The sequence below is a fragment of the Nycticebus coucang genome, chromosome 9 (assembly GCF_027406575.1).
Source record: "Nycticebus coucang isolate mNycCou1 chromosome 9, mNycCou1.pri, whole genome shotgun sequence".
Taxonomy (NCBI): Eukaryota; Metazoa; Chordata; class Mammalia; order Primates; family Lorisidae; genus Nycticebus; species Nycticebus coucang.
The window spans coordinates 107,954,065-107,968,127 of NC_069788.1; the positions used below are offsets into that span (position 1 = coordinate 107,954,065).

Genomic DNA, 14,063 nt, shown 5'->3' on the forward strand with positions numbered 1-14,063 from the left:
GTGCTGTGATCATGCCTATAATAGCCACTTGAATCCAGTCTAGGCAACTTTCTTTTTCTTTTTTGAGACAAGAGTCTCACTTGTCACCGTTGGTAGAGTGCTGTGGCATTATAGCTCACAGCAACCTCAAACTCTTGAGCTCAAGCCATTCTCTTGTCTCAGCCTCCCAAGTAGCTGGGACTACAGGTGCATGCCACAAGCCCACCTACTTTTTAGAGATGGAGTCTCACACTTATTCAGGCTGGTCTGAAACCTGAGAGCTCAGATAATCCACCCGCTCAGATTATAGAGTGTTAGGATTACAGGCATGAGCCACTGCTTCCAGCCTGTAATTGAACTGTATAATTTTTCTTGGAGTCAATTCAGTAGGGGAATAAGGTAGCACTAAATCTAAAGGGTAGGTGTGTGAATTAGTTTAAAATCCAGCATCTAAATTGGATGCAGTGACTCATGCCTATAATCCTAGCACTCTAGGAGGCTGAGTTGGGAGAATTGCTTGATGCCAGGAGTTTGAGACCCAGCCTGGGCAATGTAGTGAGATGCTATCTCTACAAAAACCAAAAATAAAAAAATTAGCCACGTCTGGTGGCATGCACCTGTAGTCCTAACAACTTGGGAAGCTGAGGCAGAATGATTATTTCAGCCCAGGAGTTTGGGGTTCCTGTGAGGTATAATCACACTATTGCACTCCAGACTGGGTGACTGTGAGACCCAGTCTTTACAAAAAAAAAATCCTGGCCTTACCAATTGATTTACCATATCATTTTTAAACAAGACACTACCTTCAACATTTTCATGTGTTAAAACATAATATAGTGGTAAAGATGGGACCCTTCACATTTGTAAAGATCATGCCACGTAATTTAATTTACCTTTATTACTTGGCAATAAGAAATGGTTAACAAATTTGTGTCCTTTAAGTAGAGTTAAGCAACAATACAAACCACAGAGATAAGAATGATAGGCAGTTGGCTAGGCTCACTAGCTTTGTGACCTGCGCACCAAACATTCTATCTCCTAAAATGAGAAGATTCTAATTCATTCCTCAGCATAATCATTAGTGACAATGTATTTTGTGGGCTTCCAGGTTCTCCCTTGAATTGGGAAACCTTAAGTATAAAATCTAAGTCAGGCCAGATGCAGTGGCTCACAGATGTAATCCTAGCACTCTGGGAGACTGAGGTGGGAGGATTGCTTGAGGTCAGAAGTTTAGTACTAGCCATAGCAAGAGCAAAACCCCAATCTTTATAAAAAATAGAAAACTTAGCCAGGTGTGGTGGCATGTGCTTGTAGTTCCAGCGACCAGGGAGGCTGAGGCAGGAGCTTGCTTGAGCCCAGAAGTTTGCAATTATGGTGAGCTCTGATGACACCACTGCATTCTAGCCAAGGTAAAAGAACAAGACTCTGTTTCCAAAAAAAACTAAGCTGAAGGCCTACTCTATTTTCTGCTTTCTAATTCTGCCTTTAAGTGATACTCTCAAGGTGAATTGAGATAAGTCTTGTGAAGCACCATGAGCCTCTTATAGTTACAATGGTTATTTGGTTTAGTTGGGTCTGTTTCCTTTCTTGAGTGGTGAAAGAGGTACTAACCTTCTGGCTTTCTACCAGTTTACCATTTTCAGCAGAAGATTCTGCACACATCCAAGACCATTATACACTCCTGGAACGTCAGATCATTATTGAGGTTAGACTCCTCATCTCTACATTTTCTGCTCCAGTACCTAGCTCAGTCCATTCAGCATCTAGGACAGGGGTTCTCAACCTGTGGGTCGTGACAGGAACTGTATTAAAGGGTTAATTAAGAAAGTTGTATTAATTTGTGTTAAATGTATTAATTAGGAAGGCTGAGAACTAGTGATCTAGGAGATCTGTATATCTTGAACATTTATGTCATTTTCTGTTAGTCTCTAGAAGCCTTTCATTTTCCCCCCTACATGGTAACCTCCTTCCTCCATTGTTTTTGAGCATCCTTTTTATTCTTACCTGCTGTTAACTTGGAAGTATTTCTTCTTCATCTCAAATCTCCAATGTCATAATTTCTCCAGTCTTTCTCTAGCAAAGTAGTATCCATGATCATTTTATGGATTTTAAACTCCCCGGGGATATCCTAGGCAATTTCTTTCTTGTTCTTTTCTTCGCATCATTCCGAGGGTGGGAAATACATTTGCTATAGTATTAAAGATTTTTCTCCTGCCTTTACTCCTTGGACATTGTTTTTTTTTTTTTTGCTTGGCTTACTCCACCACAGGCAAATGATCGACATCTAGAATCAGCAGGACAGACTGAGATCTTCCGAAAGCACCCGCGCAAAGCTTCCATCCTCAACATGCCACTGGTGACGACGCTTTTCTATTCCTGCTTCTATCACTACACGGAGGCTGAGGTACAGACAGATATGAAAGACAAACCCCCACAAGCTATCATTACATAGTTCAAGTCTAACACTAGATGTATTCTATTAATAATGGGTATATATAATTCTCAGAAATCCACTTGGAAACTTTTCACCTCAACAAGGGTGAGCCAAGATGGAAAAAGGTTTGTGAGAGTTTGTGTGGCTTTGAGTGAGCTGGCATACTTGCATAGCATGTCTGTTCCTGGGCTGGTTCCCCTCACAGTCTGTTCAGAAATCCACAATTTCAAATGCATTGGCATGCCATAGAAAAGAGTAGCAGTGTGTCAGGAAGCTGCAAATACTTAAAAAAAATTATTTTTGAAGAATTTGGATTTAATAATCACAGGTAGACATTTCCCCCCTTATTTGGATTAGCAGAAAATGGAAAAACCACCATGCTTATTAATCTAATTACAGATAACCCAAATTGTGATACTTGATTATTTCCCATGGAGCTTTTCCCTTAAATTAATTTTTCTCCCTTAAATGGGAGATCGGGTGGCATTTAGGAAAGTAATTATCACTAAAGTACCTTCTCCACTTCCATCCTAGGGAACATTCAGCAGTCCCATCAACTTGAAGAAGACATTTAAGGTAAATATAAATTGGTTAGTGTTTTGTAAAAGTGGTGTCAGATTAACTATATTGAGTGGGTGTTGTTTTGTAACCCTGTACAGTCTTTTGATATCCAAGGTTAAAGGTAAACAGAAGTATGTGGGAAGTAAGAGAACTACATGGCCTATCGCAGTGCTGGGACTTGGGAATTAAGGGTTTTTGATGATGTGAAAAAATTCACTGATGTTTGGGAGGTAGGATCAATACCAAGGAATATTTATGCCCATCTTTTCTAAAATTCTGAGGTGCCTTAGTTGATATATTTCCACTTCCTCTTCATTTCTCTTGGTCTGCTTTCTAGATTCCAGACAAACAGTATGTACTGACAGCCCTGGCTGCTCGTGCCAAGCTTCGAGCCTGGAATGATGTAGACGCCCTCTTCACCACAAAGGTAGTTTTGTACCACTGAGTTCTTGGGAGAAGGAAGCGTCATATCATGTTATAAATTCTAGTTACTGCTTTACATTATTCTTTCCACTTTTATTTTCCAAAATGTCAAAGCTGAAGAAAAGTTGAAATAAGGCTAGGTGCAGTGGTTCATGCCTGCAATCCTAGCCGTTTGGGTGGCTGAGGCGAGTGAATTACTTGAGCTCATGAATTCAAGACCAGCCAAGTAAGAGAGAGACCCCCTCTCTACTAAAAACAGAAGAAAAAAAGAAAAATAGCCGAGTGTTGTGGTAGGTGCTTGTAGTCCCACAACTCGAGAAGCTGAGGCAAGAGGATTGCTTAAGCGAGTTTGAGGTTGCTGTGAGCTATGATGATGCCACAGCACTCTACCGAGGGTGACAGAGTGAGACTCTATATCGAAAATAAAAATACCCAAAAGAACTCTGAAAAGATGGTAGATGTAATAGATTGATGATAAGTAGATAAAATACTTCTTAGGGGGTAAAAACTTTTAAAGGTAGATATTCCGGGGCGGCGCCTGTGGCTCAGTGACAGGGCGCTGGCCCCATATACCGAGGGTGGCGGGTTCAAACCCAGCCCCGGCCAAACTGCAACCAAAAAATAGCCGGGCGTTGTGGCGGGCGCCTGTAGTCCCAGCTACTCGGGAGGCTGAGGCAGGAGAATCGCCTAAGCCCAGGAGTTGGAGGTTGCTGTGAGCTGTGTGACGCCACAGCACTCTACCAAGGGCAATAAAGTGAAACTCTGTCTCTACAAAAAAAAAAAAAAAAAAAGGTAGATATTCCGTTGAGTATAAATTTGAAAGACTGAGAAAGAAAAAAAGACATATTTCAATATAAACGCATTTATTAATAAAAAAAAATACCCAAAAGAATAGTATAATGAACACTAATAGTCTTCATTATAAGTTCACTAACTTATTAACATTATTGCCATACTGGCTTGCTCTTTTAATATACGGATGGATTTTTCTTTTTCTGAACCATTTGAAAGTATGTTGCAGACATAATGACACTTCTCTCTTAAATACTTAGGCATATATGTCCATCCTAAGCACAATTTTATTATCATTCTCAAGAAAGTTTACATTAATACAATAACATTATCATATATGTATATATATCTCCATATATAAATCAGTTTTTTATAGTTCTTTTGTTTTTAACATTTATTTTCTATTAAGATCCAGTCAAGGACCTTGCCTTAAATTTGGCTGTCATGTCTGTACTGGTTTATATTAGACAAAAATTAATGTTTATTGTATAATTTAATGTTTTGCTATATACTTGTTGAAATGATTACTGTGGTCTAGCCAATTAGCATCCATCATATCACACAGCTACCCATTTTTCAAATTTCCAGCATAGAATACAATAATTTTACTTAAACACTCATGCTGTTAAATTCAGTTTCTAAGTTTATCCATTCTACACAACTGTAACTTTGTATTCTTTGACTTACATTCCTCTTGTCCCTGGAAACCATGGAAACTATTTTTCTTTTTATGTGTTGAGATTGTCTGGCTCATTTCACTTAGCATAATGTCCTCCAGACATTATTCCTATTTTTGCAAATGACAGAACAGAATTTCCTTCTTTTTTCAGGGTGAATAATATTCCTTTGTGGGGGGTCCACTTTAGTGGACACTTAGATTAATCTGTTTCCCTATCTTGGCTATTGTGAATAATGCTACAGTGAACATGGGAATGCACACATCTTTATGAGGTGGTGATTTCATGTTCTTTGGGTACTGACCCAGCAGAGGAATTGCTGGGTCATATGATAGTTCTATTTACAATTTTTTTTTGATTGTTCGTTTGCAGTTTTGGCTGGGGCCAGGCTTGAACCTGCCACCCCCAGCATATGGGGCTGGCGCCTTACTCCTTGAGCCACAGGCACTGCCCTATTTACAATTGTTTTAAGAACCTAAAAACTGTTTTCCATAATGGTTCCACTAGTTTATATTACTACCAGCAGTGTACAAGGCTTCCCTTTTCTCTGTACCGTCACAAATGCTGGTTATCTTTTGTCCTTTTTTTAAAATAAGAGTCTCATTCTGTCACCCTTGGTAGAGTGCCATGGTGTCCTAGCATAGGTCTCATAGCAACCTCAAACTCTTGGGCTTCAGCAATCTTCTTGCCTCAGCCTCTGGAGTAGCTGGGACTCCAGGCACCTATCATGACTCCTGGCTACTTTTTTTTTTTTTTTTTTTGGTGGCGGGGTGGGCAGAGACAGAGTCTCACTTTGTCACCCTGGGTAGAATGCCATGGTATCCTACCTCACAGGAACCTCAAACTCTTGGGCTCAAGTGATCTTCTTGCCCCTGAGCTCAAGCAGTCTACCTGTCTCATCCTCCCAGAGTGCTAGGATTATAGGCATGAGCTACTATGCCTAGTTGTCTTGTTAAAAAAATTAATTTTATTGGGATACCAAGGCAGGAGGGGAGGATCACTGGAGGTCAAGGTTTGAGACAAGCCTGAACAAGAGCAAGATGGAGTCTGTACTAAAAGTAGAAAAAAATTAGCCGGGCATCCTGGCAAGCACCTGTAGACATAGCTACTTGGGAGGCTGAGGCAGGAGGAGCACTTGAACCCAGGAGTTTGAGTTACCAGTGAACTATGATGAGCCACTACACTCTTGCTGCAGTGACAAAGGAAGACTCTTGTCTCTAAATAAGTAAACTACATTGGACATTTTTGAGATATACAACACAATGTTATGAGATACAAATAGTGAAATGAGTATAGTAGTGAAGCAAATTAACAAATCAATCATTTAACTTAGTTATCTTTATTTTCTTTTTTTATTATTAAATCATAGCTGTGTACATTAATGTGATCATGGGGCACCATACACTGGTTTTATAGACCGTTTGACATATTTTCATCACACTGGTTAACATAGCCTTCCTGGCATTTTCTTAGTTATTGAGTTAAGACATTTATATTCTACATTTACTAAGTTTCACATATACCCTTGTAAGATGCACTGCAGATGTAATCCCACCAATCACCCTCCCTCCGCCCATCCTCCCCTCCCTCTCCCCAGTTATCTTTATTTTCAATGTTACAAGAGCAGCTACAATCTCATTTGGCATAACTCCTGATTACAGTACAATATTAACTACCTTCCTTATGTTGTGCATTAGACCTCTAGACTTATTCATTGTACATAGCTGCTACTTTGTATTCTTTGACATACATCTCATTTCCTTCCCTCCCAGCTGTTTTAATTATTTTATTCTCTTTTTCACCCTTTTTTTTTTTTTTTTAAAGTTTTCACATGTAAGTGAGATCATGCAGTATTTTTCTTTCTGTGTCTGGCTTATTGCACTTAGCACAGTGTTCCAGGTTCATCCATATTATGGTAAATAGGTTCTCCTTTTTCTTTTTTTTTTTTTAAGGCTAATTAATGTTTTATTGTATATAACATATATATACACCATAGTTCCTTCATCCATTTTTCTGTCAGTAGATGCTGCAGTGAATGTGGGAATGCAGGTATTTTTATGAGGTTGTAATTTTGGGTTTTTGGGGTGTATTCCCAAAAGAGGGATTGCTGGGTCATATGGTAATTCTATACTTAATTCTTTAGAAACTTTCATATTGTTTTCATATGAAAACCACACCAATCTATATTTCCATCAACAGTGTGCAAGGGTGCCGCTTTTTTCTATACTGCCACTAACACTTATCACTTACTTGCCTTATTGATAATAAATATTCTAACAGTGTGAGGTGGTATCTCATAATGGTTTTCATTTGCATTTCCCTGATGAATAGTGATGTTGAGCACCTTTTTATATACCTGTTGGCCATTTTTATGTCTTCTTTGGACAAATGTCTATGCTGGTCCTTCCTTTGCCCATTTTTAAATTGAGTTACTTGTTTTTCTGCTGTTGAGTTGTGTGATTCTTTATAAATTTTAGGTATTAACACCTTATCACATACATGGTTTGTAATATCTCCTTCTAATCCATAGGCTGTTTTTTCATTTCAATTGCTTTTGGTGTTGTATCCAAAAAAATCATTGCCAAGGCCAGTATCAAAGGGCTTTTCTTCTGTGTTTTCCTTTAGGAGTTTTATGATTTCAGGTCTTATACTTGAGTCTTTTATCCTTTTCAAGTTCATTTTTGTATATAGTATAAGATAAAGGTCTAATTTTATTCTTTTGCATATGAAAATCCAGTTTTCCCAGAACCATTATTAAGAAACTATCTTAATCTATCTTTCCCTATCCTGTCTTCATTGTGCTCTTGTCAAAAATTAGTTGACTATATATTGTTTGGTTTATTTATGGGCTCTCTATTCTGTTCCACTGATTTCTGTATCTGTTTTTATGCTAGTACTGTACTGTTTTAATTATTATGTCTTTATAGTATAATTTAAAATCAGGAAATGTGATGCTTCCCATAGTTTTTCTTTAACATTGATTGCTTTGGCTATTTGGAGCCCTTTGTGGTTTCATATGAACTGGTTTACATTTTAAATGTCTTATTTTTCCATTTTGAGTTTGAAAAAACTCTGTTTTATCTTTCTTGTTAATTAGTTACGTTAACTACCTAAGCAGTAATAACATGCCTATACATGTATCAAAATCAAATACTGTGTGAAAGGATGTAAAGAATGAAGTTCCTCTCATTGTCTACATACTCTTGTTTTACTCCTTTCCTCAAGGCAAACTCTGTTAAAAAGTTTGATCGGTAGCTTTCCATATCTTCGCTCATGAATTTACAAATGAACATCTATATATAAAGATTTGGAAGATACAGGCCAGGCAGAGTGGCTCATGACTGTAATCCCAGCACTCTGGGAGGTCAAGTGGGATGAGACCAGTTTGAGTAAGAGTGAGATTCTGTTTCTACTAAAAATAGAAAAATTAGCCAGATGCTGTGGTGGGCACCTGTAGTCACAGCTACTCGGGAGGCTGAGGCAGGAGGATCACTTGAACCGAGGAGTTTGAGGTTGCTGTGAGCTAGGCTGATGCCATGGCATTCTAGCTAAGGACAACAGAGTGACATTCTGTCTCAAAAAATAAAAATAAAAAAAGATTTAGAAGGTAGAATTTTTTCTACATTAATAAGTTTAAACTACAGATGTTAAGTAAACTACTTATTCCATTTAGCAGTATTTCATAGACTTTTATCCTTTCATATCTAGCTACTGCTACTCCATCTTCTTTTTTCAGAACTGGCTAGGCTATACCAAGAAGAGAGCACCGATTGGCTTCCATCGGGTTGTGGAAATTTTGCACAAGAACAGTGCCCCCGTCCAGGTAATAGCTCCTAAAGACTTGAGTTGGGGACTTGGCATCCATAGCACAGTGGTAACAGCGCCAGCCATATACACCAAAGGTGGCAGGTTCAAACCCAGCCTACGTCAGCTAACCAGCAATGACAACTGCAACAAAAAATAGCCGGGCATGGTGGTGGGCACCTGTAGTCTCAGCTACTTGGGAGGCTGAGGCAAGAGAATGGCTTGAGCCCAAGAGTTTGAGGTTGCTGTGAGCTGTGATACCATGGTACTGTACCAAGGACGACATAGTAAGACTGTCTCAAAAAAAAAAGACTTGAGTTAGGTAGAAGATACTCTAAGAGACTCTAAGAGACCTAACTTTTACCCTCTTACTGGTCAATGAAGGGTGAGACCTGACCTGTTTTGTTTTCCCTTAAAGGCAGTATAGTCGCTGCACTATCCCTCAAGATAGAAAAGGCCAGGGAGGGAGGTTCTCTCCCCTTTAGAAGGAATCCTACATTTGGGGAGGCTGAGATGGGAGGATTGCTGGGCAATATAGTAAGATCCCCATCTCTATAGAAATACTTCTGAAAATTATCCGGATGTGGTGGTGTGTACCTGTAGTCCTAGCTGTTCAGGAGACAGAGGCAGGAGGTTTTCTTGAACCTAAAAAGCCGAAGTGAGCTATGATCGTGTCACTGTATTTCAGCCTCCGCAGCAGAGGTAGGCCCTGTCTTGGGGAGGGAAGAGAAGTAATCTATGACTATCTCCTCTGAGGAGTGTCTGCTGTGTTTAGCTTGTGTAGAGTATTGATGTACAAAAGAAGAACTCACTAAAAAAGGCCATCAAGAACATGGGCACAGCATTGGATCAGATCTAGAGCACTCCCATTGCTAACGTGTGTTTTTGGCTCTAGGAAAAGGAGGACGGTGTTGTTCCTTTCTTACCTAGGGAACATGGAAGTACTGCCCAGTGTTACATCATTTCTTATTTTAGAACTGGCCCTATGGCTGATGATGGGAATGCCAGACATCAGACATTGAACTCTTTGGCCTTCTTTGGGATATTTTTTCCTCCTACTTACAGAGTTCTTCAGTTATATGAGTCTTGTGTCATTAATCAGAAATAACCTCTTCCCACAGATACTACAGGAATATGTTAATCTAGTAGAAGATGTGGACACAAAGTTGAACTTAGCCACAAAGTTCAAATGCCATGATGTCGTCATTGATGTGAGTCCCCAAGAAATGAGAGCCCTCAGATTCTCAGGGGAGTGAGGGATTATAATATTCTCTGTCCTAAATCCTGGGGTGCTTCTGTCAATTCTTACTGAAAGGGCAAAATAGTCTAGGAAGAATTTTTTCAGAGACCAGCACTCCTGTATCACCTAGCCCTCTGACTTGTTTCTCTGTACTTTTATAAACACACTGCATTTGGAAAATTCATGGAACTGAATCAGTGTACATAAGCTCTGTGGACTTCTTTCCAACATGAAATGCTTTGGGTGTTGGACTCACTGTCATCTCATTGCACCTTCTGGCCTCTCTTTGAACCTTGAGTCAAAGTGATAATGACAAAAAGAAATAACCCCTCGTTACAGAAAGTTGATTAGGGGTTTATATTTTTCATTTGTTTCGGTGTATAGACCTGCCGGGACCTGAAGGATCGTCAGCAGTTGCTAGCATACAGGAGTAAGGTAGATAAAGGATCCGCAGAGGAAGAGAAGATTGACGCCCTTCTCAGCAGCGCGGTGAGCAGCCACACCTTACCCATGCAACAGTCTCAGGAGACAGTTTCACAAAGTAGTATCAGGTGTATGTTCCCAGGGTCTGGAAGGGATTGCAGTTAGCAGAGCCACATGGATATAAGGGTCTCCTGTGAGCTGAAAGGTCACAAGCACTGCTCTGAACAGCAGAAATTAATCCCAAAATATAGGATGATAAAAGGCGTTTGAAGACCTCATCTTGAGACTTAATTGTAATGCTCTGATAATTGTTAAGCCTAATGGGTAACAGGAACTAGCTATTATAAGTATAAAAACAACAGTTATAGATTTGGATTATCCAGACTGTGGTCTCCTGGAAAGGATGTGACTTGCTGTTGGAAATAAGAAGCAATTGCCAGGCGTTGTGGCGGGTGCCTGTAGTCCCAGCTACTTGGGAGGCTGAGGCAAGAGAATCGCTTAAGCCCAGGTGTTGGAGGTTGCTGTGAACTGTGATGCCACGGCACTCTACTGAGGATGATAAAGTGATATTTTTTCCCCCTACTTACAGAGTTCTTCAGTTATATGAGTCTTGTGTCATTAATCAGAAATAACCTCTTCCCACAGATACTACAGGTATATGTTAATCTAGTAGAAGATGTGGACACAAAGTTGAACTTAGCCACAAAGTTCAAATGCCATGATGTCGTTTTTTTTCTCTACCAAAAAAAAAAAAAGTAAACTTGTCTGGAAATAAGAAGCAAGTGAAATAGACATTAGCTATTTGGGGAGCACAGCTGGTCTCTCGTAACATGAAATTATTGAGATTTTTTGTTAATATGGAACTTAGTTCCCTATTAGATATTTTGGGACCTACTCAAAGGTCATCTAAAACTAATGTGGTTCTGTCCGAACCAGAATAAATGCCCTAAACTGGGCTTGTAAAATATGGAATAGGTGATTAATTCATCTCTGAATAAATCAACTCTTCCACACATTTTTTTTTGTTTTGTTTTTCTTCCACACATTTAAAAAAATTTCTCAGCCCTCCTCACATCTGATTCTTACTGTTTTTTTCCTAGCTATGAGCCTTGTTTTATTGCATTCTCTCTACCTTGCTATAGGGATAAGTGAAAACTGATTACGTACCTTCATTGTTTCCCCTTTCCACAGCAAATTCGATGGAAGAATTAAGTGGCATTAGCTATCCTGAAACCTGCCTCATTTTTTCTTTTCCTGCCTGTGAAAGTAACGAGAGCATCAGCATCACATCACTTGGGCTAATTATCAACAGGCACTGCCTGCCTGCATCCTGTGACACAGCCAGCACTTGGGCATGGATAGATCAGACTAATCTTCCATCCAAGAGATTTAAAGGCCAAGATCTAAAGCTTTGACTCATGAGAATGATTCTTTCCACCTGGTGCTCTTGTGAAGGTGGGAGTGATTTCTAGATTGGGCCCATACTGGGTGAACTCTTTCTTGGTCTGAGAAAAGTCACTGCTCCAGAAAGGAACTCTCTTAAACTGTGAGGTACAGGTATAATCTGATGGCCAGTCCATTCCACTCATCTAATTATGATCCAGGACTTGGTGCTGGACCTTGGTGGTTCTGCTGTGAATGAAGTCAGAACAGAACCAAAATGGCTGTCTTCCAGGGGCCTCAGAAAGCGGTTCAGTGTCGCCCAGGACCTGTTGGAGACATGCCAGATTGCACAGAATCCTCTACACCCCCATGACAGACATTGCCCTGATATTGTGTTTCTTCAGCCAGTATCCCTCTGCTGCCCCAGTTTATTCTCTGTCCAAAAACTTAGGGTTCCTTTCTCACCTGCACTTTCCTCAACTTATTCTTTGCCAGACTCACACCCTCATACAGAGCTCAGATGTAGCAATGCCGGAGAGCTCTCCCTTTATGCAAAATCTCATTATTTCTAGAAGTTTCGCCTGGGCTAAACTCAGCAGCACTTCTATTAGGATATTTAGATAGTGGTTTTATTTTCACACTTACTTTTTGAGTGGCTATTCCATAATGCTATACTCTTGCCCTGTGCCGTTATTTACCTCTCTTCTCTGTGACTGAACTGGGTCTTCCTGACACGCCAAGACTCCTAATAAAGCTGTTGTTTCCTTGGTGCCTTCTCTTCCACTCCCAATTGTTTTGTGCAGAATAATGAAATAATTGCTCAATATCTTGAGACCACTACAAGTCTCCTTCATTGACTACATTCAGCATATAGCAGGTTATAGAGTAACTGCTGTGGCAAAGCAGGGCCATATGGTTAACAGAAAGAGCACTGAACTGGGGGACACAAGACCTAATTACCTTTCCCAGCTCTACCACTAACACGCTGTGTGATACTGGGTGAGTCTCTTTCTCTGTCTACTCATTTTCTTCATCTATAAAATAAGGGCATGGTAATCTAAAAGATTGTCGAGTTTTACACTCCTGTGAATGTGACAGGGTAGAAGATGAGAAAAGAGAAAATACTTACACAGAGGCGCATAGCATACGCAGAGGTTCTCAACCGATGGGTCACGACCCCTTTTTAACAATGAAAATACACTGCAGCATTAGGAAGGTTGAGAACCACTGCTTTAAGGCAACGTTCTCAACTAGAAGCAACTTTGCAGACACATTGCCTGAAGACACTATGTGGCCACACTGGGCAGCGCTGCTGACATCTAGTGGGTGGAGGTAGGGGATGCTGCCTCTATACACTAATGCACAGGACAACCCCCAACAACGAAGAATTATTCTGCCCAAAATGTTAGTAATGCCAATGATAAGAAACCCTGCTTTAAGGGAACCAGACTTGCAGTCCCCTTCCTGATTCCAGGTAACTTCATATTTAGTTCCTTTCTCACTGTTGAAGGAACAGGAGTTTAATTTGCTAGACTGTGCTAAAGTTTATAGGCTTATCTTTAAATGAACATTGGTAACCTTATTAACTATTGTATGGGCAAGGGTTCACTGAGAGAACCACAGGAGTATATATACATTATTTAATCTGTATGTGCAATCTGTTAAGAGGGATTTGACCCTACTCAAGTATGGCAGCTGGATAAATAGTCCCTCTAGGGTTATCTTCGTATCTGGTGGTACAGTTTGCAGTCCACAGGGGAGGGAGTGGGGAAAGGAAGATGGATATAAAGTGATGGAGAGCAGGGACAAGCAAGAACCCATGAAGTGGACTCATGTTAGTTTTCACAAGAGTGGACTAGGACTCATGTTAGTTTTCACTGCCTCCAACCTTTTTTTATTTTTTAATTGTTGGGGATTCATTGAGGGTACAAAGAATTAGGTTACACTGATTACATTTGTTAGATAAAGTCCGTCTTATACTTGTGACCCACCCCCAAGAAGTGTGCCATACACTGTGACCTCCCATCCCCCTCACTCCTCCCCTCTACCGGCTCCCTCATTCCCCTGTCCCACCCTCTTATATTAGCTCATCTGCTTCACGTTAGAATCGAGTACATTGCATTCTTGCTTCTCCATTCTTATGATGCTTTACTAAGAAGAATGTGTTCTACCTCCATCCAACTTAGTACAAAAGATGTAAAGTCTCCATCTTTTTTTAGTGGCTGAATAGTATTCCATGGTATACATACACAACAGCTTTTTAATCTATTCCTGGGGTGGTGGGCATTTAGGTTGTTTCCACATTTTGGTCATTGTAAATTGAGCTGCGATAAATAGTCTAGTGCAA

General features: G+C 40.0%; 1 protein-coding gene across 1 annotated transcript in view; it reads left to right on the forward strand.

Moving 5' to 3' along the window:
• The window catches only part of VIPAS39 (VPS33B interacting protein, apical-basolateral polarity regulator, spe-39 homolog), a 39,406-nt gene extending 26,921 nt beyond the window's left edge, over window positions 1-12,485 (forward strand). The window contains exons 13-20 of the mRNA XM_053602476.1: window positions 1,609-1,684; window positions 2,249-2,383; window positions 2,948-2,989; window positions 3,312-3,401; window positions 8,603-8,689; window positions 9,792-9,881; window positions 10,295-10,399; window positions 11,525-12,485. Of these exons, the coding sequence (XP_053458451.1) occupies window positions 1,609-1,684; window positions 2,249-2,383; window positions 2,948-2,989; window positions 3,312-3,401; window positions 8,603-8,689; window positions 9,792-9,881; window positions 10,295-10,399; window positions 11,525-11,545 (646 nt within the window). The 3' untranslated portion in view covers window positions 11,546-12,485. The remainder of the gene's footprint in view (window positions 1-1,608; window positions 1,685-2,248; window positions 2,384-2,947; window positions 2,990-3,311; window positions 3,402-8,602; window positions 8,690-9,791; window positions 9,882-10,294; window positions 10,400-11,524) is intronic.
• The last annotated feature ends 1,578 nt before the right edge of the window (window positions 12,486-14,063 follow it).